We start from the raw sequence: 24,935 nt of genomic DNA on the forward strand, positions 1-24,935 counted from the left end.
GTGTCCCATATTTGTAGTAATATTTACAGTAATACGTGTCCCATATTTGTAGTAATATTTACAGTAATGTGTCCCATATTTGTAGTAACATTTGTATTAATGTGTCCCATATTTGTAGTAATATTTACAGTAACATTTGTAGTAATGTGTCCCATATTTGTAGTAATATTTGTAGTAATATTTACAGTAACATTTGTAGTAATGTGTCCCATATTTGTAGTAATATTTACAGTAATATTTACAATAACATTTGTAGTAATGTGTCCCATATTTGTAGTAATATTTACAGTAACATTTGTAGTAATGTGTCCCATATTTGTAGTAATATTTACAGTAACATTTGTAGTAATGTGTCCCATATTTGTAGTAATATTTACAGTAATATGTGTACCATATTTGTAGTAATACTTACAGTATCAAAGAGGAAACATTGGTCCGTTCTGTTTTTTATTGAAAAACTCTGGTGATTACAGCGACACAGAAGAAAACGGGAATAAAAAAATAAAATGATTCAAACTGGACGACAAAAAACCTACAGAGACCACTTCACTTCTATTTACACAAAGACCTGGACCCACAGAGACCAGAGACTGGACCCACCTGTGGAGACCAAAGTCTGCACCCTAAGAGAACAGAGCTTGGACCCACCTGCTGGGACTACAGTCTGGACCCACAGAGACCAGAGCCTGGACCCAAAGAGACCAAAGTCCAAAACCCAGAGAGACCAGAGTCTGAGCCCACAGAGTCCAGACTTTGAACCCACAGAGTCAAGGGTCTAGACCTACAGAATCCAAAGTCAGGACACGCAGAGTCCAGAGTCTGGCCCCACAGAGGTCCTCATTCTGGACCGACAGAGACCAGAGTCAAGACCCACAGAGTCCAGGAGGAGCAGAGAGCGGCAGACGGAGAGGTGACAGGTGAGGGGGCGGGGTCAGGGGTTAATGCAGTAACAGTCATATTAAAATAAAGACAGAAACATCCCAGAGTGCACTGCTGTCTCAATCATCCAATCAGAGAGCTGAGGATCATGGGTACTGTAGTCTTTAGATCAGACTGGGTCTGGTTCAGGATAAACCAAATCAAACTGTGTGATTATTAATTATTGATGATCATCTGCAGTCATCACCACAGATGTAAACAGAAAGTCAAACTATGTGTGTGAACTCCTGATCAGATCAATAAAACTAAAGGATCAAACAGATCCAGAGGAGACGTACTCTGAATATTTACTGAAGTAAAAGTACAAACACCACAGTTAATTATTATCACCATTATTCATGTTATAATATTTCTTATGCCGTAACGTGAGCAGTATGTTGTTGTGTATTTATACTCTGGTGTGTGTGTGTGTGTGTGTGTGTGTGTGTGTGATGTCATGTGTAACAACACCTCATATTGATTTCAGGCTGTGTGATTAAATACAATTTAATGGATTAATTACAGGTTTTTTTTGCATGATGTGTAAAGTTTTTACGAAATCGAGTCTTTACAAAACAGAAAGTTTATAAAATTTAAAATAGGTCGACCTTTGACCCAAGGTGCTCTTTGTGGCTGCAGCCAATCACAGCTGACCTGACAGATGAACTAACGACTTGTGTTTGTGAGAAACTGATCTCAGATCAGACACAAACATGTTAATATCAGCATATCTAACAGCAAATCTGTTAGCAACGTGTTTTCATACTGTCACGTGAAAACATCAAACTGCCCGTCACTGTATTTTTATGTTTTACACATTGACATCCTACTAACTGAAACAATCTGGATCTTTGTGGCCACGAGAGTTACGATGACGAAGATGATGAAAAGTTTTATATGTAAAATCTGCGGATGAACAAGTAACTAAAACCAGTGTGAGTATCTCCGACTGTATCTGTACAGAACTGCAGTAAAAGTACTGAGTTACTTTCCACCATGAAAACCTGTTAGTCAGAGTGGTTGTAAATAAAGACAAAGAGAAAACATGAATGGGTTAACTGTGGTCCAGTTTCCTGTTCATCAGTATTGATCTGTGATCTGATCAGGTTACCGGGTGAAAGGTGACATCATCAGTCACATGACAGCGCTGTATAATGAGAACTGATCCTCAACCTGTTTCCCGTCTGTCTGTGGCTCTGAGGCGACACCTGGCAGGGTCAGAGGTCACTGGAGGAGGAGGAGGAGTAGGAGGGAGGACGAGGGGGGGAGCGAAGGTGATTCGACTATTCATCATCATCGTCGTCACCTTCATCCTCTGGATCTCTCTTCCTCTTCTCCCCCTGAACACCGTCCACATCTGAGACACACAACAGGATTTTCACATTAAAGCAACTCTTCCTCTCTCATATTATTAAATTCTGAGATTTTCAGAATAAAGCTGTGATGCTGTGGGAATAAAGTAGACATTTTAAAAAAAAGTCTCAATATTACAGAAAAATAAATGTACAAAAAGATAATCTAATCTGCCAAACAAACAGAAACTCCCCACAAGGTCCATTTAGTAGCTTTTGATCAGGTCACATGATCTTCCTCTGCACAAAATACTAAAAGTTCTGTTTTTCCTCCATTTACTGAGGAAGATCATGTCATTTGACTAAAAGCTCCAGAGCAGCTGTTAAATGGACCTGTGGTGTCACATCACTGACTGTGTCTCCTCATAAGTCACATTACATTTGCAGCAAAGCCTGTAAAAAACTTAAACACAAACCTCCATCTTCCTCTTCCTCGTCTTCGTCCTCCTCTTCTTCAACATAGTCTCCATCATCTTCCTCATCCTGAGGGCAAGATCAACGCGTCAGTTTGTGTTTGAGTGAGTGAAGAGCGCCGCTCAGTGGACACAGAGCACAACGACAGACTCACCTGGATTCCCTCTTTCATCAGGTACGACAGGCCCACCTCCTCCTCTTCGTCTCCCTCTGAGCCTTCCTCGTCATCTTCATCCTCATCGTCATCGTCATCGCCTCCAGGTGGACCGGCTTCATCGTCGTCGTCGTCTGTAACAAGATGTCAGAGTTTTCACCGTTTTATTTTTTTATATTTAATGTGTATGTGTGTGTGTGTTCCACCTGCTGCAGAGAAATAAAGTTATGAAGTTCAGTTGATTTTTTCTTCAGACTGAAACATTTTATTATTTTCTATCAGCAGCACAGTTTTACTGAGGCAGTGAATCATCAGTCCAGAAGATCTTTGTCTCATCTATAAATAATAAATCTTGTAATGTCAATATTTGACCTTAATGTCACAACGTTTCATGTTTTCACACCTTTTCAGTCAGAAGAAGCTCTTAAAGCTTTTAGCTGAAAACAGAAATCACTTTTGAAGTGTTTCACAACAACTTCCTGTTTCCTGTTAAGACAACTGCTGCACCTTAAATCTTTACACTGTGGTTGCTTTGACTTCTCATGTGTCTGATTTTACCACTTTCAAACAAGTTCTCAATGAGTTTTCCAGTCCTGCTGAAGCACCATAAACACTCCCACACCTCCAGACTGTAGCGCCCCCTGCTGCCCAGCAGCCCTTTAATCATTATAAACTTGTGTCACATTTATACATAAATATATTCATCCTTATGTGAAACTGTTTTGTGAAATCATTAATCATATTCTTCAGAGAAGAAGGTGATATTGGGTTTTTAAAGGCTGATGCAATAATTTGAAGCAGGAGGTGGCAGCGTTCATTCAGTCACAGGCTGCATCCTAACGTCCTCTCTCTGGACTTGTGGACTGAGCCCTCGTGGACCTCAGTTTTATGCACTGTGACGAGTTCACCATCACCACAAAGTCTGAGGGCAGAGACCGTGAGCCGCTGACAGACAGGCTTTAAGTCTGTTTAACTCGTTGCCGTGGAAACATCAGCGTGATAACTACAGTCGTGTACACTGTGACTGCTACTGTCATATTCTGTCTGCTCATCAGTCCCCACAGATAACAAGATATAAAACCCAAGCATCAGCTTTTTTGTGAGTGAAAAAATGTAATTTATGTACGACACATATGCTGCAGACATTCAAATACAGAGATGATTGTACATAAGGACCGAGCTGTGACTAAATAAATAAGGTAGGCCTGTTAGTTACATCACATGATCTTCTTTTGTTGTTTTTCGGCCACTTTTCAAGCCCATATATTTTGCGTTATAGCGTGCACCTGTATAATAATAATAATAAAATGCATTACAATAGCCTATATTTCTACAAATTTCTGTATCATGATATTGTTGAATATTATTTCTGGCCTACACAATTCAAGCAAAGTTTTAATAGGCTACGGTAACTGTTTTATATACACATAAATTTTGCTTTTTAGTTGTCTATTAAAAAAACAAAAACACATCATGTCTGTATTGCAATGAATTGTGGGCAATTAAATCAGTGAAGTCTGCTGAAGACTGCAGAATGTCTGCTTTAGGCCCCTTGTGGACTGGATGAATTGTGGACTTGGACAGCCCCACACACGTGCAGACTTCCCTGGAACACGCCCAAAAGTCTGCAAGTGTGGTGAAGCCCGAACATTTGGGTTCAGCCACGGACTCACACTTAGTCCCTGGCTGGTAGCATTACGTCTGACCCCTCTCACATGTTATTTAAAGAATATCAGCTTTTGCCATCACACAGAAGAGTTAGAGTCCCACAGGCTCGACTGAACAGGTTGGGCTCTGTCAACCTATTAAATCAGAGTGTGGCTTCTAAGTAGTCTTCAGTGTGCCTGAGTCAAACACTGAATGAAATACATAATGATGTCTGTTGTGATTTGTAGCGTTTGAGGTTAAATGCTGGTTTTTTTTGTATTCATGTGTATGTATGTGAAACAGTTGACATTCTGTCTGCAGTGCTGGAGCAGCTGCTGCAGGCCAGTCAAGAAATAAATGTTAGAATGAAGAGCAGTACACTCAGACAGTCCCACAGCAGAATGGAGCTACTCTCTCTGGAGCTGTGCCCACTGATCAGCTCCTTTTGCTCCATCCAACACAACCCTCCAGCAGGTGTTACTTCCTGTTTAACGGCTAACGTTCTTTCTCAAACAGAGGATGGGAGTGTGGTTATTAGTTGGACATAATTCACTACCATGGCAATCAGACTGCAGCTATAGTAATTTGTCAAACAGCAATACGGCTCATATTTTGATGATTTACTGCATCTCACACAAATGAGACTAAAAATAGCAAAACACACCGACTCGCCATATTTACCTGCTGCCGTTATTGTTTGTTTTAGAGGCGAGTTGCTGCACAGAGGAGCTGCACATTTGTCGACCGTCCATAGTGCACCAGAGGACAGATGGATATTGCAAAAGTCTGTCATTTAAAAAGCAGTTATGGGACTTTTCTGAGGTGCACTGGCAGCTCTCACTTCAGCTCCTAGCACCATGATTCATTTTATTTTTGTTTCACTAACTGGATTTTTCTCTTGTTGCTGCATGCTTGTGTCAGGACTGAAAGTTGTGCACTTCCCAGCGTCCTGACCTGTTGAGCCTCATCCACAGTACGGCTCAGTTCAGTTCAGTGTGATGTCATGCTAAGAACTTTAAATTATAAACACCACACTTCATTTATTTGCCGAACTATTAATATGATAATGTAATTATCCAGAGGGAAAAAATTAATGTTACTCTGCAGTGACAGTCTATAACATGATGGCGTCCTCACACAGAAGACATTTAGTTGAATGTGCCGTGGGTCTGAGTCTCACCGTTTTCGGCCTCTGAGTCGGGTACCTCGTTGTCCTCCTGGTCATATCCGTCCAGATAGGTGAGCTGAGGCAGCAGCTCGAAGACGCTATCTCTGTAGTCGTCCAGCGTGGACACTTCACAGCTGTACAGATCCAGACTCTTAAGGTTCTTTAGATTCTGCTAAAGAACACAATAGAGCACAGAGAGAGTCGGCTTACCATGTGATGAAGAGGAGGAGGAGGATGAAATGTTTACTTAAAAAGGACTTTTTGTAAAACTCCCTCCAAGGTGAAGGTTCTCACAAACTGTTTTCAGTGTCGTCAGGGAAAACAGTTTTTGGCTTGAGACATGAGAGTGTGCACCGTCACCTCCTTTGTGAGGCGACATCCTGTGCAATGGCAGGTGTGACTAAAATAGTCCTGACTTTAAAACTACTAACAGGACTTTTGACACATACATGTACAGTAACTCTGTCACTACACTGAGGAAGAGAAGCGTTACAATGCACTACAGAGCTCACTTGCTTTTTTCACCCTTCTGGTTTGCCAACATCTTCTTTGTGTGGCTTTAAGGTTTCAGTTATATCACTGCTTGGTGGTTGGGCCTGATCTTTAAAGTATGCAAGTGTGTTTTTGCATTTTTATTTACAGATATTACAAGCAGCACTGTCATCATCTTTCTTTGTGAAATGAAGCCACACTGTAGACCGTTCCATATGCTCCACCATGGCTCCTTCTTGTCGCAAGTTTTCAACAGAGTAGCCGTATGAGTCCGACATCAGAAACATGCCGGGATCGATAAAAGGACTGATAGGCTCTGGAGGTAACTCTGGTGGATGGGACACTTTGAGACCTGCTCTTGATTCCCATCCCTACCTACAGGCGTCTCACCTGAGGGGGTTTATCTGAGGTTCAGCTCATTGCGATGAAGAAACTCACCAGTGTCTCGATGGTGCTCAGCTCTTTAATCTTGTTCCCACTCAGGTTCAGGTACGTCAGATTGGGACATTTCTCTGCCAGTGTGTCCAGACCTCCTGAGATGGTGTTATCGCTCACCTCCAGCTGAAACACACAGAAACACACACCTGCATAAATATCACCATGACGCAATGTGAAAATACAGCATAAAATGAAACATACAAGAGGAAGGAACCACAGCAAAACATTCACTGAGACAGAAAACACTAGTAAAAGTCTGAACCAAACTGTGTTGCATTGTGGGAACTGGAAGTGTGAGGCTGACCTTGCGTAGTTTGGGCAGTGACGGCAGTTTGGAGAGCGAAGAGATGCCGACGTTCACCATGCTGAGGATCTCCAGCTCCGTGTACTCGTCTGTCAAACCTTCAACCTCTCCGTCACTGGAGCGACAGTTATCCACCACCAGCTCCACCACCTGTTTACCACAACAATATCAAGATATCGTGTGACCACGTCTTCATTTTCATCCAGCAGAGACACTCACAGGACACTTTCATTAGCTTTTATTGCGCATTACTGATTATTATTTGATTTTATGATCTAAGGACACATTTCTGGTTGTTTGTAATCCCCACTGCATCTTGTAAAGTGTCTCTGGGTGCTTTGAAAGGTGCCTATAAATAAAATGCATTATCAATATTATTATTAAAATGTTAAACACTAATATATAATATATAAATATAATGATATAATATAGGAGAGGCTTCATTTTTGTTCATCCAGACGACTTTATCCACTTAAATAACTCCAAAAAAAAATATTCTAGTGAATGATTGTTAATGTAGATCATATCTGGGGGTTAAAAACGTTTTATGACCAGGAGAAATAACACCACACATGCAGGTTCAACGTCCCAGCACATTATGGAGTGATTTATCTCAACGAACAAAAAACTCTCTGGTGAACAATAGGCGTGGATGAGTGACAGAAACACACACGCACAGCTGCTGTGTGCGCGCGTGTGTGTGCGCACACGTTTATTTCTCCACCGACCGATGAGCATGTGCTGTTACGACACCACGACCCTTCACGGTTTACGACCACCGACTGAAAAGACTCGTTTAATATCGGTCGTTTTGAGACACGCAAACTAGGTTAACGGTGGGAAACGCTAAAAATCAGTTTCGATTCGTTAACCAAACTGCTGCAATGAAAACGTGAATTCTACTTTAACCATGTATGAGCACAACAGTGTGCCAGACTCCCTTCATGACAAAAAAAGCTTTTAGCACGATCTTAATCATTTCCGCCACATCCCTGATTTGTTGAGGTAAATCAGCCACGCATCGTTACGCACAGCTACGATCTTTACCACCAAAACACACCAGAGTGGGCGGGAACAGCAGCGCGAATAGGTCCTGAAAGTTTAGTTTCTGAGCGAAATGAAGAACTGTTGTTGGATCAAATGTGAGCCGAAATGACCAACAGGACCAGACGACGTGTAAAAAGATTTAAATCACCCGGGGGCAGAGAAGCACTTTGGCATATAATCAATTAAATGTATGATTTGTGGATTTAAGAATGGAGCCTGGTTGGACGCGCCATCGTATTACAACCAGTCCTAAAAGTTTAGGCTCTGATCGAAATGGAGGATTGTTGTTAGATTATGTGATAGCCGAAGTGATCAACAGGGTCTGAAGGACCGTTTAAAATATTTAAATCATGCTGGGTTAGAAGAGAAATGTGGCGTACCACCAAGTAAACTTATAATTTCGAGAATTAAGAATGGAGTTTGGTTGGACGCGCCATCAGATTACAAGCATCCTATTTAACACTGAAGGTTAAAATGGTAGCCAGCTCGGCCGCGCAGTGAAACATGAGGGTGTAAATAAATGTAACGCAAACCAAATAAACATGCAAAAGGCGTATTTTTTTCCTTACTATCCAGAATAAGCACCGACCCTCCGCCGCCAACTCATCCCGACCACCGGTCTATAGCGAGGGCTGGGCGCTCCGTCAGGTTAGCCTGTTAGCTCGTGTGTTAGCTGCCCTCCAACATGGATGAAACTCCCCTGGCCGCTGCTGGAGGAGCTGAGGGAGTTTCATCCATGTTGGAACTGCGGTGAAGTTGTTTTTCTGGGTCAAAATGTCGGGAGAAAACTCGACGCCCGCTCCCGCTGAATGTTTTCAGCGTCGTCATTTGGATCCCGTCTGCCTCCTCCACCGGTTCCTTCTGGAAAAATAAATAAATTAAAGTGTTGTAGTTACACACCTCCGCTGGGTTTCTTTTCCTCAGCTCCAGAATGACCCTCTTCTTCATCTCCATGCTGGAGGACGAACACAGACCACAAAAACTAATGTAACAAAGGAAAACTGAAAATAAAACACGGTTTGGTCACTGCGGCGCCTTCCTTCACTATCAGCCGATAACTAAACCTCCATGTTCGCTCGCGCCCGACCTCCACTGTTAGACCACGCCCCCATCACAATGAATATGAATACATATGTTAGATGGTGGCCTCCTATTGGTCAGATCATGATACACTCACTGAGCCCCTCCCCCAGCAGCTCATTATACCAAACTCTTCTCTCCGATTGGTTAGAATTGCAAAGGCGTTACTTCATAATAACCAATGAGGCGGCGAACCTGAAACATTTAAACTTTACATACACCCTCTCTTTGTCTTTAATGGCGCCATATTTTACTGAAACCTTCAAGTTTATGGAATGTTTAATAAATAAATAAATAATCAATAAATAAATACACACATTGGTAATAAGACTATGAAATAAGTCCTGGCATAAATAAACGATGCAAAATAATAATAATAATATAAATGTATAAATGAGTTACTATGGTTCAATAAATAGTTGTTTTTTAATTATGTTTTTGAAAAATAGTTTTAGTGCTCTCAGGGGAGTTTTATTTCATAACTCATAACATTTATTTCATAATATATATTTATCTCCATACCTTTTTTGTAGCATGTTGACCTACTGCTATTCGGTCAAGTAAAAGTCTTACTAAAGTATAAACAGAAATACTAATACTTCTAGATGCGCATCTAAACAGGCTGATGGAAACATGACTACTGAAGTCACTGTAGTACAAATACTACAGTGTAAAATAAAATACGACAGTAGCCATGTTTCCATCAGCCTGTTTAGATGCGCATCTAGAAGTATCGCATCGGAAAATTATGATGGAAACGCCAAAATTCGAATTAAAATCCCCTGATTCGCACAAACTAAAATAAGTTCGCTTTAGCATGGTGATATCCACACTCCGGGTCAGGAAGGCGGTAATGCATTTACAAGCTGGTTGCCAACCGCCAGAAAACGTAGAAGAAGAATAATGTGAGACTTGTTTTGTTTCCAGTTCTGCGGAAAACTCGCGCGAGTTCGTAGTTTTCACCAAAGTCCGTACATTTAATGGAAACACACAGGATTCGTATTTCTTTTAATGCGCATTTCCCAATGATTCGAATCACTTTTGGATGGAAACATAGCTAATGTAATATTCCATAGCAAGTTAACATCTTATTGAAGTACAAGTAGTAATTCAAATTTATATGTGATTATTTATATATATATAAATGTTAGCTAAACCAACACATGAAGGAACGCCACCTATAGAAACCTAAACATAGGCTACATACTCAAACATTTATACAACATTTCCACAACATGTAATACCACCTGTGCAGTGACGCTTCTCCTGGTTAGAATTCCTTCAGTGTTCATTGTTCAGGAGGTTTTTAACATGAGCCAAATTATCCACAGAGGTCTCTTCCTCTCTAAAACAAATGTACCACGTGATTTAAACCAGTAAAAACACTGAATAAAGTAGTTTCATGTTACAAATCAGTGTTTCTGCGAGGCTGTTTGGCCACTTGAAGCTGCTGCAAAACAATCAATCCCCACTGACCTCCACCTTAAAATGCCCAACTTTATAGCAGTTAAACAGCCGCAGTGCCTTTGAGCAAAGCGCCGACTGTGTTTCTTAAAACAGGAAAAAGTTAAGACACAGAAGAATCAGGTGATTTTTTTTATCAGAAAAAATTTATTTTGAATAAACAGCAGATGTTACAGTTATAGACCCTTTCAGTATAAAAGCCTTTAAAATATAATGTATGATAAAAAAAGAGAGAAAAAAAAATAAAGACAGAATAAATAATCTGACAGAGTAAACTGGATGTGATGTCATCGAGAGCAGGAAGTGAATCTTTGGTTGATAATCAATAAAAATAAATAATCATTAAAGACTTTGAACCAAACAGAAAGATGATGTCACTCTGTGGAAAATGGAACAGCTGATTTTTGGCAGATAGTTTTTTTTTTTTTTTTTTTTTAAAGTTTTCCAGTTGTTTATGGGTCAGTTCAACCAAACTACAGAAACTATTTTAAATCATGCTGCAGGTAGGCCTGGGCAATTTATCTATACTATATGGATATTGTGATGTGAGATGCAGTATTGTTTTAGATTTTGTATATCGTAATAATGTAAGTGCCTTTTCTTGGTTTTAAAGGCGACTTTTAAAATTTTGAATTGAATTTACCAGACTGTTCTGGCTGTGCTGTTATTTGTCTTTAGCCTCTTAGTAAATAGAATCACATAAATAATGATTATTTATGAAAACTCTCATTGTGTAAATATTTTCTGAAGCACCAATAGTCAACCCTACATTGTCATAACAATATTGATATTTAGGTATTTGGTAAAAAATTACATGATATTTGATTTTCTCCGTATTGCCCAGTCCTAGCTGCAGGTGAGACAAACACTCCAGAAAACACATCCAGGCACTGATCTCACCTGGTGTTAATAATACATAAAGCTGAAGTAATGATAAGAGACAGACTGATGGACAGTGTGTCCTGTAGGAAGTGTTGAAAGGGAAAATAAAATGGGACCAGGATCGACGCCTGAGGAACTCCACAGGTCAGAGAGAACAGCCAGACATGGACATAAAGAGTAAACAATGTGAAGGAGAGATTTGGGTTTGTGTAAAAATCGAGTTGCACCAAAACTGGACCAGTGCAGATGATGAACTGGTCCCACGGGCCGTGAGCAAACAATACCTCTGGTGTTTTTTCACCAAAAGCAGGCGGAAGAAGAAACAGAACTGAGGACAGAATGAATCAGCTGGATGGCGAAACGTAAATATCTCCACTTTTTTCTTCTTTTATTTCATTTTATTTCTTCTTCTCTTCTTTTTATAAATATTCTTGGGTCATTTTTTGCTTTTATCACCAACAGATGACAGGAAGTGAAGGTCGTCAAAAGTCGCCCTCAAACCCAGCGAGTATTAAAACGCTAAGCAGCCACTCAAACTGTTTGTTGTTGAAGTTGAGAAATAAAGAATGAACTGCAAAGGTTTAAAACTTTTTCTGTGGACGTGGGGACGTGTGCCCTCACCGCTCCAGGGTCAGTTTTAGGTCCTCACTAAACTGGTTTGGCCCAACCAATGACTGCATATAAATATGGACATAACATGTCTCCACTTCACTCCATGTACAAAAATGAAGCCTAAATATCCCTGCCGCCGCCATCTTGCTCTGGTGATGTCATGTGGAGCCATATGTGTGTGTATATACATATACATATATATATATATATATGCGCACATATCCTTAACATTTATACTGTGTAACATTTCCTACTGTGAATTGTTGACACAATTATTGTCCTATAATATTTAAATATCTCTATATTTAAATATTATAGGACAAATATGACACACCCTGTGTATTACAGTTATCCTGTGTAACTATCAATCCTGGACATGTAGTTTCTGTATACGTGAAAGAGGTATACAGTGTCCATAGATTTTAAATGATTATATTTTCATTTTATGTCATTTTTTATTTTTATTCTTATTTAGCACTCAATCTCTTTTTGTCTATTTCTCTTGCTCTGACTCTCCAGCTGCTGTAACTGTGAATTTCTCCAGTGTAGGATCAGTAAGTCATATCTTATTTTATCTTATCTTATCACAGACGGATGTCATATGCTGTAAAGCCCTGAGAGGCAAATTGTGATTTGTGATATTGGGCTTTATAAATAAAATTGATTGATTGATTGATTGATTGATTGATATAGTATCAAATAAATAGTTACAATTTAAGTTCTCAGAAAAACAAACACTTGAACACCAGTGTGATAAGAGCTACCTAAAACAACAGAGAACATCTTTGATGCTTCAGTTTGGTCCCTTTGGGCTTTAAGACCTATACTACAGCCAGCCACCAGGGGGCAATCAAGATGTTTCGGCTTTCACTTTTTGGGAGCGGTCATGTCGTCCATCTTTAAATACAGTCTATGGGTCTGACGCTGTCTCCTCCTTTTTATATTTTTGGCACAAATATCATTTGAACTGCAGAACAGTCAAAGACGATGCAGAACAGGACCAGAATGAATCATGTGATGACTTTTTTTCAGACCAAACAATTATTTAATTTATCATGAAAATAACCTGCAGCTTTATTGATAACAATGCAGGAAATGTAATTTACATATTTACGTTTACATTTTTTTGGTAAAAGAAGCCAAACTTGAAGCCGCAGGTACTGAGGAGGGGCGAGTGTTATGGTTCGGTTAAGCTAACAGTAAGAGCCACTTCAAAAACAAGCAAACGGTCAAACAGAAGCAAACTATCATTTAATTTATTTTGTCCAGAAGTGTTGAAATAAAGCAGAAAAATCTCTTTTAATGAACGAGTTCTTCAGATCTTTAAAGAGGAGGCACCTCCGAAATGTGAACTGACCCTTTAATGTGCCACCGTATCCATGGAAACTCATCTGACTGACAGGAGGGATGTGATATTGTAATTGTCTGATTGTCTGAAGCCTTTCTGAACTGACCAATAGGCTGTGGCGTGTCTGTGTTCACCTGTGTAGACGAGGTGGGTGGAGCTTAGGACTCCTGACAGGTGTGTTGTCCGTAACAGAAGGTCCGGGTGACGTCTTCTGAACACGTTGCAGATGAATCCTCTGCTGTGATTGGCTGTCCTGTGAGCCAAACCCTGCCCACCTGCAGCTGACAGATTAAACACACACACCTGCTGCAGTGTGTCAGAGTGTGTGCTCTCGTGGCGGCAGTGTGTGCAGCACCTGGTCGAGCAGCTGCAGCGCTCGGTGCAGGTGCACCTCCAGCCAGCAGGGGGTGTCCTTGATGCTCTGACGCGGGTAATCGCACCCCCAACCTTTAACGAAGCTCAGACGAACGATACACAACCTGCGCAGGTCGTCCACGCCCAGACCTGCTGCTGCTGAGCACACACCTGGAGGGAGACAGGAAGTCACACCTGAGACACAACAACATCAACAACAACAATGCAGGAGGGAAACAAATCGGTCCATCATTCATTCAAGACCTGTAACAGCAAACTGTAATAATAATAATAATAATAATACATTTTATTTAGTATTATCACTTTGTATTAAATTTTAGTGCCCCATGTTTGACATTGGTTAAAACATTTCAAGAGTACATAAAAAAATCAGGCAGTTAAAATAATACCAACACCAGAATTACTGCCTCACGGTTTTGGATATATAATATCATCACTTCATCATTTCATCCCAAAACATGTTTTATTAGGTCACAGTGATCTTGACCTTTGACCTTCAACCACCAGATTCTAATCAGTTCATCGTTAAGCCCAGGTGGGTGTTTGTGCCAAAGGAAATTCCCTCAAGGCCTTCTTGAGATATTGCACTCACAAGCATGAGACGGACGCAAGGTCACAGTGACCATCACACTCAGGTATCTTTTTTTAATGTAAAGTGTCTCTGACGCGTCCAGCAGGCGGACACACAGCAGAGAAAAAGAGGAGGTCATACTCACTGACAGCGGGGGCGATCCCCCCCACATTGTTTGGACCAGGTATCGCACCGGCAACCGCTGCTGCCTGAGTCGCTACTGCTGCCTGAGCTGCTGCCGCCTGCTGCTGCATCTGTCTGTGACACTGCCTCAGGTCAAACACCTGGAGAGACAGACAGACAGGGGAGAGAAAGACAGACAGGTGAGAGAGTAGATGAAGCACAAGTCTTCAGGTTCTTCAGATAAAAAAGTCTTTTTCAAAGGTCTTTATTTTTGTAACTGTTCAGGTCTGCCTTCTTATCAACACTCAGTCTGAAGCAGGTGACAGACTGTGAGAGGTGAGGTAGAGACACTGTGTGAGGTGAGAGGGACAGGTGTAAATCAACAGGAAGTCAGTTATAGAAGTTGGTCAGCAGGTGGAGCTGCAGCAGAGACTCACAGATCAGGGAGGAGATTAAGATCCTTTAAAACACTGAGAGACAGACTGATGCAGTTAAAGACAAACTCTCCCTCCTTCTCTTCTTTATAACTCAATGAAACGCGAACACAGACATGAGACACGTACTGATATCACTCAGTGTGACTCACACATGCCGAGAATATTATTATCTCTGACGTCCATCCAGAATAAACGACCATTAATCCACTTAGAAATCACAGAAAAAAATATGCTGCAGAACCTCCCTGTGAATCACGTTTGAATGGCAGGTAAACATTCAGTGTGGAGAGGTGGAACCTATTAGCTATCGATTGATGTTGAATTACCTCTTACGCATTTATATGCAGATATCTGTTCATAGTACCTGGCATTCGGCACTGGTACTCAACGGTACCGGTTTTTGGGTACTTTAATTTCTCGGTTATAACAAACATGTACACTCCAAAACAATTCTGTTCATCTGCTCTTTTGTAATCACACACATCGAGCTTCTGTCTCTGTCTGTCTCTGCAATTGCTAAAATAATACAGAGAAGAAAACAGACCAGGAGCTGAAACTATTGCAGCAGATCAGCAGTGATAGTTTTGGCTAATTGAGAAGCTGACTGAGAGGCTGCAGAGATTTGTGGCTGACTTCCAGGCTTTGTTGCACTTCCCCCTCTTGTCCACACCTGGGGTTCTCACCCAGATGACTGGTGTCTTGGCCTGGATATCTGCCGGCTACACTGTCCTGTTCAATTACCACCTTTTACTTATTTATTAATGAATTGATTTATTTGTTTCCATATTTATTTTAACATTCAGCTGTTTATTTATGCATTTAAAGAATTGATGGATAGAAAAGTAGGAAAGAGCAAAGGTAGATGGAGATAGATACCTGTCATTATTTGTCCTCTATAGACAAAATGCCACAAAATATACTGGTTAAAAGACCGATGTAGTGACGTCTTTTCAGTCTGTAGTCTCAAAAGACGAGCAGAGAGTTGTCTGCGTAGCGACACACTCACCTTAAGCTGAGAACACACCGGGGTGGCCGCGATGCAGTGTGTTATGCGATGCGTGTCAACTGCTGCCCCAAGCACACACCAGATGTGTTGCACTGCAGCTTATTAACAGATGACCACACAAAGTTATTATTACTTTTACTGAAAGATCTGTACTTCCTCCACCTTTGCATTAGCTTAAAATCATGTGTGGACACCTGAAGAGCCGATCTCCAGAGCTATGACTCACCAGGCTATATCTTTTTGGCCACTGTCTCCATAATGACGGGATTGTGGGTCGTTTAGCTCAGGATATTTCTCAACCTCAACAACGAGTCTCTCGTCATTCATTTTTTGTCACACACCAGACAGCCACAGAGTTCTCTTTATGCATCCACTGTGAGGAGAGGAGTCGAGCTGCCATAGGAGCAGAGAAAAAGAGCTGCTACGGAAGCTGGTATGTACAAGCAGCGAGTGAGTGGGGGAAAAATGCATTTATTACCACAGGCAGCGAGGCTAGAAACAGGAGAGTGGTATGAAGTGCTGCGGGGTGTCGCATCCAGGAGCACCGTCACGTCTAGTTGATGGGTTTGTGTGGGTTTGTCCACTGAAAATAATGATGGCATATTTTTGATGCGTGGCGTTCCCTGCCAGTTCGTTCTGGCCTTTAGTCTCACAGAGCCAGATGTATCTCCGCAGCACTCTAACAGCACTAGGGAAAGGTCTAGAAGCCACTATCATCCTGCTATAAGGGAAAAACACTCTGGGTTTTTTGTATTTCTCTAAATCAATCACAATCGTCTTGAGCTGCACAAAGCCCAGGACGCATCAACAGTGCTCCTGCAAAACGGTAGCATACAGATAGCAGAAGGGGAGGAGAACGCTGGCTGAGATAGCCGCCCAGTGGCAGACCTACAGTATACCTACAGTCTACATCCTCAGACCAGTCAGACCACCCTCACCTTGATGTAAGCTCCAGGGTAGATCTTGTGGACTCCATCTCCTGGCGCTCGGCCCGCCTCACGGTCCAAGTACAAACTCTGGACGAACACTGAGTGGTCACTTAGGCAACGCATCCAGATGTCTCCCTCCCCCCGACACTCCAGCTGAACCCCCCGACCGATGTGGAGCCTGCAGAGAAACAACACGCAGAGGAAGAACATCACTGTAAGTCACTGACATCACACCAGTACTGTCACTGGTCACACTGCTCAGACTGGTCACCTGGCTCGGTGGCTGGAGGCGGTGCGGTGGACGTTACTCAGCTGTCCCAAACAGAAACGGTCTCCTCCTGAAGGATCCACATAACCGTCCACTGTCACCAGAGGACAGCTGGATTGGACCTTAAACATCTCCCCGACCTGGACGTCCAACTCAAAGTACGAGATGGAGCACCAGAACTCTGGACCTGAGAGGACAGTTTGTCAAATGAGGACATTTTTGTAAAGTGAGGACATTTTATAAAGTTAAAGACATGTCTGGAAAGTTTTGAAATAAAGGACATGTTTGTTAATAGTTACAGATATTTTTTTTAAAAAATATTTTAAAGTTTACAAAGGTTTGAAAAGTGTAAGGACATTTTCGGAAAGCGGAAATAGTTTTGCTAAGTAGGGACATTTCTGAAAAAGTTTAGAAGGTGAGGACACTTTTTAAAGACAGGATATTTTTTTAAAAGTGAGGACATATTTAGAAAGTGTAGACAGTTTTGTAACGTGCTAATATGTTTGGACAGAGGTGGTACCTGGGTGGTTGGACACTGGCTGTGGATACGGAGCAGTGCTGTGATGCTGTGACCCTGCAGGAACAAACACTTAGACTCAGTACTACAGTAAAATACCACTACTGTATTACTTTACTGGGATACTTCACACAGTGCCATACAGAAGTGAGTGTTGGGGGCGTGGTGATGATGTAATGGAGGCTGCTGGTGGCCCCGCCCACTCTGTGGTGGTCCTGCAGGGCTGTAGGGGGCAGGGCTGTTACCTGGCCAGGTGGCTGCAGAGACACACAGGACATAGATCAGTATCTGTCTCATGTCACTACTGTTACTGTGGTACTACTACAGGTACTGCTACTACTACTTTAATTAGATGTTCTGCACTCTGCTGCCAGAGCTTCTACTGATGTGGCTGTTTTTATTACTACAGCTACAAGTATTACTACTACTATGTTTGCTACTGATACTAAAACTATTTCTACTATTAGTAATATTGCTACTACCACTATTTTTATAATGTCTACTACTACAACTACTTCTCATCCTACTCAGGTGTGTACAGAGGTACAGTACCAGTTTTGGGGGGGCTGCTGTAGTCGGGCTGTTGCGGAGAGGTGGGGGTGGAGGGGTGAGAAGGGTGAGGGGGGTGAGGAGGGTGAGAAGGGTGAGGAGGGTGAGAAGGGTGAGGAGGGTGAGAAGGCTGAGGGGTGTGAGGAGGGTTTGGGTGAGGGGGGGAGGCGTGGCCCCCGTGGTTCGGAGGTGGGGCGATCTGAAGGAGGCCGGGGCCCTCGCTGCACACACCCCCGACTCCCCCTCCGCTCCTCCCACAGCCGACAGCTGACAGAGCTGCAGCCGTCATGGAGCTGCTGCCTGCAAGACAGAAAGCAGGACGTCAACACACACACTGAGTTTCATCTAAATGTGACATGAAAAACATCAGATTGAAGGTCTGACCTGGAGGGGAGAGGGGCATGCTGGGATACATGCTGACAGGGCGGGGCTGGCTGTAGGGGTCAGTGTGGGGGGGCAGGTCGATCTGAAGACAGTCCTGCATGAACTCCTCCTTTATCAGAGACTGAGGACCTGCAGGAAGACAGGGGGCGGGACGAGGAGCGAGACACGAATCAGACAACAGAACAGAGGTCATGAATATTAATGATCAATATTAATGTAATAGTGATTAGTGGAACAAATTTTCATAGTTAGTTTAAATCAAAAAGCTAATCCAACGCTAAAATGACTGTGTGAATTTATTCTTTTTTTTAATAAATATGTTGTCAAGTTCAGGCGTTGGAGTTGGAACATCTTTAAACATGTTTTACTTATTCTCATAATATTGAGCAGCACATCTCCACACCTGCCTGTTAGCAGATTGTACGTGGCATGGAGGCATTTATTTATCTATTTTTATCACTATTTTACTACTATTAATTACTTATATTTATACCTGAGCCTGTTGATCACCTGTTGGTACGTCCTCATGTTTCCTGTTGATGTTTGATTGCCCTCTAGTGGACAGAAAGTATAACAGCCACATGCTGACAGTGGCAGTGCACACATATGCCCGTGTGTACAGAGTTTCGGGACATAGTACATATAAATATATGTAAATAAAAATATAAATTGGAGCGTTAAAATTTGAATATTAAAAGTAATAAGGAATGAAACTCGAAAGGGACGACAGAGGAGGACTGACAGCTTGAGCGTGCGTACCTGTGGTGGCGGGGGACGCCACCCTCTCATAGTGGTAGGGGTTCACACACACGCTGTCATACTTCAGGTCGAAGGCGTACTGACAGAACTTCACATGTTTCAGCTCATTCTTATGGAGGTCGGGCCAACGCCACAGACGGGCGTAGATCACGTGAGGGAAACCTTTCCTCCCCGCCACCTGCAGACAGGCAGGTGAGAGACAGACAGACAGACAAACAGTCAGACAGACAGACAGACAGACAGGAAACACCTTTCATGGAAATTTAAATAAACTCTGTGAGAACAAACTGAGTCACAGTGAGCAGGGGTTACCATGGAAACACTGTGTGTGTGTGTGTGTGTGTGTGTACCAGGTGATGCAGAGTTAACCTGTCACACCAAACCACGACCATGACATCATGTCTGACCTCCCGCCTGCTTGTGTGTGTGTGTGTGTGTGTGAGACAAACAGACCTCAGCACACTGTAAGAAGATCATCTGTGTTTATTTTGAACAAGTTTAGTTTTATTTATCTTTTATTTTTGATTTTTTCTGACTTTAACATAAAAGCAAAGGACGAGTTTTAAACACATTCTAACTACTGTACAAAAACACAAAGAGCAGCAATTACAAGAATTTAAAAATAATAATATTTCTCCAAATTATTCATCCAGACACAAATTACTGATAAATTAGTTTATGAGCTGTAGTGAGGATCAATAAGGAAACACATAATAAAACTATAATATAATGTTTATTTATGGAGCTCAAAACTATCAGCTATCAGTATCATCAAATATGAAATCTGATCAAACAGAGAACATCAGACAGAATAACCAGATAGATTTAAGCAACAGAGACAACTCATGTAAAATAAAGTGACTCGTGATTATCTTTCATGTGTTTTAGGAAGACATTAAAAACATGAGTCAGCATTTTGTTTTCAGGCAGGTCTGCAAATGTAACATATCTGTGATTTGCAGAAACCAAGCAGCAGCCTCTAAGGCTGAAAAATGAAGTCAACGCAGTAGTGCCAAAAACTGCAGTTCCTCAAATGGCCGCTAGAGGCTGGCTCCAAAAGCAAGTCAATCCACATAGACCCTCATGTTAAAAAGTTCAACTTTACAGCAGATATAAACATGTTTAGAGCCTCTTACAAAAATAGTTTTGGTCTCCATAGCTAATTTTAACATTTATGACAAGTGTACAGGGTTGAATTTTAACTCATTCGTTATTCGTTAAAATTATTAATATTTAAGGGCGTGGTCATTTTGAGTGACGGGCGGTCTGCAAGAACAGCTTTCTCACAAAAGGCATTTTATCTGGTCCTCTTGTAAATGCTGCTGTGAGAACACGAACCAACTCTAGGCAATTATACAACTTTGAAACAAAATTAGTCCCTGATTCAGACCAAAGGAGACGACTCTAGGGCTGAGAGCAGCCTGAAATACAGGAAGGAACCACGTCATGAACAACCTTCATCTGAGACGTACTGTTGTTCTGTTTGGTTTAATAAAGCTGAACTCTAATTGTTCAAGATGTTTCAATCAAAACTGAATAAAACAAAAAAAACTAAAACAACAAACAAAACAAAGTCTCAGACAAGTTGATTTGTAAACAGGTGAGATAGAGTCGCCTCATTAGATCATTTCTACAGGTGTGTCAAGAGTCTGAAGGTTTCAGAGTGAAGACACACACACACACACACACACACACAGTGCAGCAGCCTATCAGAGTGTGTTCTGTGTGCACAGGTGAAGGGCAGGGATAACAGTCTGCAGACAAAACACACACACACACACACACACACACACACACACACTGTAAAAATAACATCGTCTTAACAAGTCACTCAGCTTTAACACAAATCAGCCTGAAGACAAAACTTTGTGTTTTTTGATAAAAAGAGTGGAAGCTTTAAGAAGCCTGTGGACACACAAACCAAAGGAGAGAAGTCAACTACACCTCCCAGGGTGCATTTCACCAACAAACATCCAATCATACTACTACTAACACTACGAGTGACACAGCAAGAGCGTGACCAGCTACATTATCGCTGAGTTGCTGTGGAAGTGTTACTCAAGTGTTCGTTACTGTACCTATATTGTCATAGGCTTGTGTGTGTGTCTGCTAATGGCCACAAAGCACCTCGACTGAACGTCTTCTTAAGTTTGTATCTGGCCATAAAGGTATCTGTTTGTGATCAATGTCAGGTAAGCTTGTTGGAAAATATTGCCGGTTCTGGGTGGGCTGGTCATAAAGTGACGAAGCAGCGTTTTGGGACAGTTATTAATAACTTAGACTGTAACATTGTGCAATAGTCCACCTTCCCCTCTTTCTGTCTCACACAGCGAGCAGCTTCATCATCAGCGCTGCTGCGCTCCCGGTTTCCATTATCCAGTTTTTGACAAGGAAAATCAGTGAAAGTCTGACATATTTAAATCTCTCATGTCATAATTTACAGTAAAAATATTTCCCTTTGAGAGTATATAGGCCTAACACTGTGTCCTAACAGCAGGCAGGTGCTTCTCTGTCCACATAGAATCTGTTAAATATACAATTTTATTCAATTTCAATTTTATTTATAAAGCCCAATATCACAAATCACAATTTGCCTCACAGGGCTTTACAGCATACGACATCCCTCTGTCCTTATTTACATGTTACGTCATGTAAATAAACCACTGTACCTGTCAGCTGTGTGCGCATGTAAACAAACTATGTAGGTTATAAGCTGATCATCTGAGATCATACTAATGATGTAACCACCTGAAAGATGGGTGAGTACTTGTTATCTTCCTACGTTTGTATTTTTATAAACAGAAATCACATTTTATATTGTGATACTTACTGTATATGATACAATACAGCCAACAGAAAGTATGTTAGTATTAGCGTTGGTCATTAAAAGAAACTTTCAGCTCCAACTTGTGGGTTTGGTTCGGGTCATTGATTAATGCATATATGTTTGCAGGTTGGGCGACGCGGATTTGCTCTCATAAGGGGATGGGTGGTGGGATGTATCAGTTTTAAGGCATACCGTGATATAAAAGCTGATGGTTATCGTACTGTGTACATTTGCCTATCTAAGACGGTTATCATATTGTGTAATCTCATAATGTTGCAACCCTCGTCGGCGTGGGTTTAAAAAACCCTGACCCCCGCATCACTGATAGAAATAGTTGTTAATATTAACAACTATTAAATACTTCCTAAAAACCGCTAACAACGATGATGTTCTGTAGAATTATTTAGCCACTTGTTAACAACCGCCATTTTTAAAAGACGCAAAAGCTTCAAAATTCAAGAGGGGTATTTACTGACATATTTTATGTCATAGAACTAAGGCTGGACAATATGAAGATATCATAATGTTATCGATATTTGACTATGTATCCTCTTAGATTCTGTATATCTTTGTATCGTGATATGGATAATTTTTTTGTTCATTTTAAAGGCTGAAATATAGTGAAGTGATGTCAATTTATCAACTTATCAGACTTTTTATTTGTTTTAAAGCCTTGCCTTAACCCACTTAGTCGTGATATCCACATTGTTGATGATTATTAATCTAAAATCTCATTGTGTCCACATTTTCTGAAAAACAACAAAAGTCACCCCTACAACTCTGTAGCATCAGAGAGGATATTTGGTCAGAAATGTTGTGATGTTTGATTTTGTTTCCCAGTCCTAGCATTAATGAAGTGCTTTCGAGGAAATTTAAAAATATCGAGATATATATTGTGTATCGAGATAACCCTAACCCTAAAAATATATTGATAATATAAGAATAGATTTTTATATAAGATATAATTTTCAGGATTTATGGCCCAGCCCTACATAGAACAAAACGTAAAAGTTTCTTAAGCATGCAGACCTTATTTCAGGCATCTAACCTAAAAAATAAAACAATTTAAAAAAGCCACTGACTTTGAGACAAGGGAACCGGAAGCGCTAAAATGGTAACGCATCCCCAGGTTTTGGGACTCATCCCTGAACCACTCTACTAGCCATTAAAACAACACATAAAAAACACGTAAATTTAGGACAGCAGAAAGCAAAACAAACAGCTAAACAAGACATAAACCTTAGAGGAGTAAGGCAGCATTCTGCAAAGTAGGACACGTAAAAAGCAGACAATCAGCACAAGCAGTTAAAACATGACGACGTAGAATCCCACTACAGACGACGGGTAAAAACTGTAAGGGAAACAATCTGACAAACTCAGACAAAAAGCCAGCAAATGAGATCAGACAGGGAGAACATGCAGTGACTCTGTGTGATGGCAGGTCTGGTTGTTATTTAACAAACTCTGAAACACACACACTTCTCCATGTATGCAGATAGAAATAAAACTAACACCTACATTTACTAAGAGTTTTCTTTTGAGCCACTGAAACTGTAACGTCTGGAAAGTTATGTTCACTTTTGATGCTGTGTCTTCCCCTATACACTGCTGTTTGCTCCTGATTGGATGGTGCTATAGAGCTATAGAGTTTCCTAGCAACGGATTTACACTTCACCAGTTTTAATGGTACAACCTGATTTGGTGAATCATTGGTCTGAAACTAGTTACTGAGAACTTTTTACAGTGTAGAAACTCTGTGGTGAGATCCAAGAACAAACTCTAGACGTGCACACATTCCCGTCTGTCTGCACACACTCACACACACACTCACACACACACACACACACACACACACTGTCTGGCTTAAGTTAACCCGGCCCCTTTCCTGTGTTTCAGACAAAACAAGCCAGCCTGCCCTTCCTCCTCCTCCTCCTCCTCCTCCTCCTCCTCCTCCAGGCGGGGAAACACACTCAGTCCTCAGTCTGCTCTCTGACACTCTCATATCAGTTTTCTGTTTGGGTGTTTGAGGGTTCTTCAGGTTCCTTTGATCCATTAAAAGACTTCACAGGTTCTTGACGAGGATCCACTGGTTCTCCAGGAGGCTGCGTGGCTTCTTACGGAGGTTTCAGGGTTCTTACAGAGACTACTGGCATTATTAAAAAGTGTTGCAGGTCCTTGATAAGGGTTTGGGTTTTTGGAGCAGTGTCAAATGCTTCTTGTGGAACTTCCAAGGGAACTTAAGGAGGTTTCATGGGTGTGCAGAGTTTCTTGATGAGGTTCCAGAGTGTTCTGAAGAGGTTTTGTAGAATAGTGGACAATTTGATGAGCTATTTTAAGAGGATTTTAAGAATGCTGCAGATGAGCTTGAAAAGGTTTTAGGTAGGGCTGGACAATACAGCTTTAAAAAAAATATGCCAGTATTTTTAGGCTATGATGCATTACACAATCTAATTTTTGATATTTTGAAATCTCCAGTAAACTACTATAAATTACTAAAATACAAAATTATTAAATGAACTATAGTTACAATAAAGTTAATAAAGCAGCTACTGTCATAATAAAGTTAAATAAAATCCTGTTATAATAATGTTCAACAACGTACTACTTTAATAAACTTAAATGGAATTCTGTTACAATAAAGTTAGGTACTGTTATAATAAAATTAAATGAAAATACTGTTACAAGAAAGTTAAATAAAATACTGTTAAAGAAAAAATAAAATATAAAATACAGTTATGATTAAGTTAAAGTATTGCCATGATAAAATTGAATAAAGTATTGTTATAATTAAATAAATCAAAGAGGAACCACTGGTGCTTTTATTCTGAAACACCCAGAGCTTTTGTTCTGAACTTGGAGCTTTCACTCAA

The 24,935-nt window shown here is 41.0% G+C and overlaps 1 protein-coding gene across 2 annotated transcripts in view; it reads right to left on the bottom strand.

Moving 5' to 3' along the window:
* Positions 1–434: 434 nt before the first annotated feature.
* LOC126391434 (acidic leucine-rich nuclear phosphoprotein 32 family member E-like) overlaps positions 435–24,935 on the bottom strand; it is a 32,574-nt gene continuing 8,073 nt past the window's right edge. Inside the window, exons 3-17 of one of the 2 annotated variants that reach the window (XM_050046206.1) lie at positions 19,239–19,416; positions 18,480–18,608; positions 18,099–18,395; positions 17,690–17,803; positions 17,550–17,603; positions 17,033–17,216; positions 16,771–16,939; positions 14,412–14,550; positions 13,676–13,845; positions 6,888–7,037; positions 6,584–6,706; positions 5,666–5,825; positions 2,839–2,972; positions 2,687–2,753; positions 435–2,275 (exon numbers count right to left, since the gene is read on the bottom strand). In XM_050046206.1, the coding sequence (XP_049902163.1) occupies positions 2,202–2,275; positions 2,687–2,753; positions 2,839–2,972; positions 5,666–5,825; positions 6,584–6,706; positions 6,888–7,037; positions 13,676–13,845; positions 14,412–14,550; positions 16,771–16,939; positions 17,033–17,216; positions 17,550–17,603; positions 17,690–17,803; positions 18,099–18,395; positions 18,480–18,608; positions 19,239–19,416 (2,142 nt within the window). In that variant the 3' untranslated portion in view covers positions 435–2,201. Of the gene's footprint in view, positions 2,276–2,686; positions 2,754–2,838; positions 2,973–5,665; positions 5,826–6,583; positions 6,707–6,887; positions 7,038–8,834; positions 9,029–13,675; positions 13,846–14,411; positions 14,551–16,770; positions 16,940–17,032; positions 17,217–17,549; positions 17,604–17,689; positions 17,804–18,098; positions 18,396–18,479; positions 18,609–19,238; positions 19,417–24,935 lie in introns of those variants that run through there. The other variant, XM_050046205.1, reaches the window with a different exon arrangement.

The sequence above is a fragment of the Epinephelus moara genome, chromosome 6 (assembly GCF_006386435.1).
Source record: "Epinephelus moara isolate mb chromosome 6, YSFRI_EMoa_1.0, whole genome shotgun sequence".
Taxonomy (NCBI): domain Eukaryota; kingdom Metazoa; phylum Chordata; class Actinopteri; order Perciformes; family Serranidae; genus Epinephelus; species Epinephelus moara.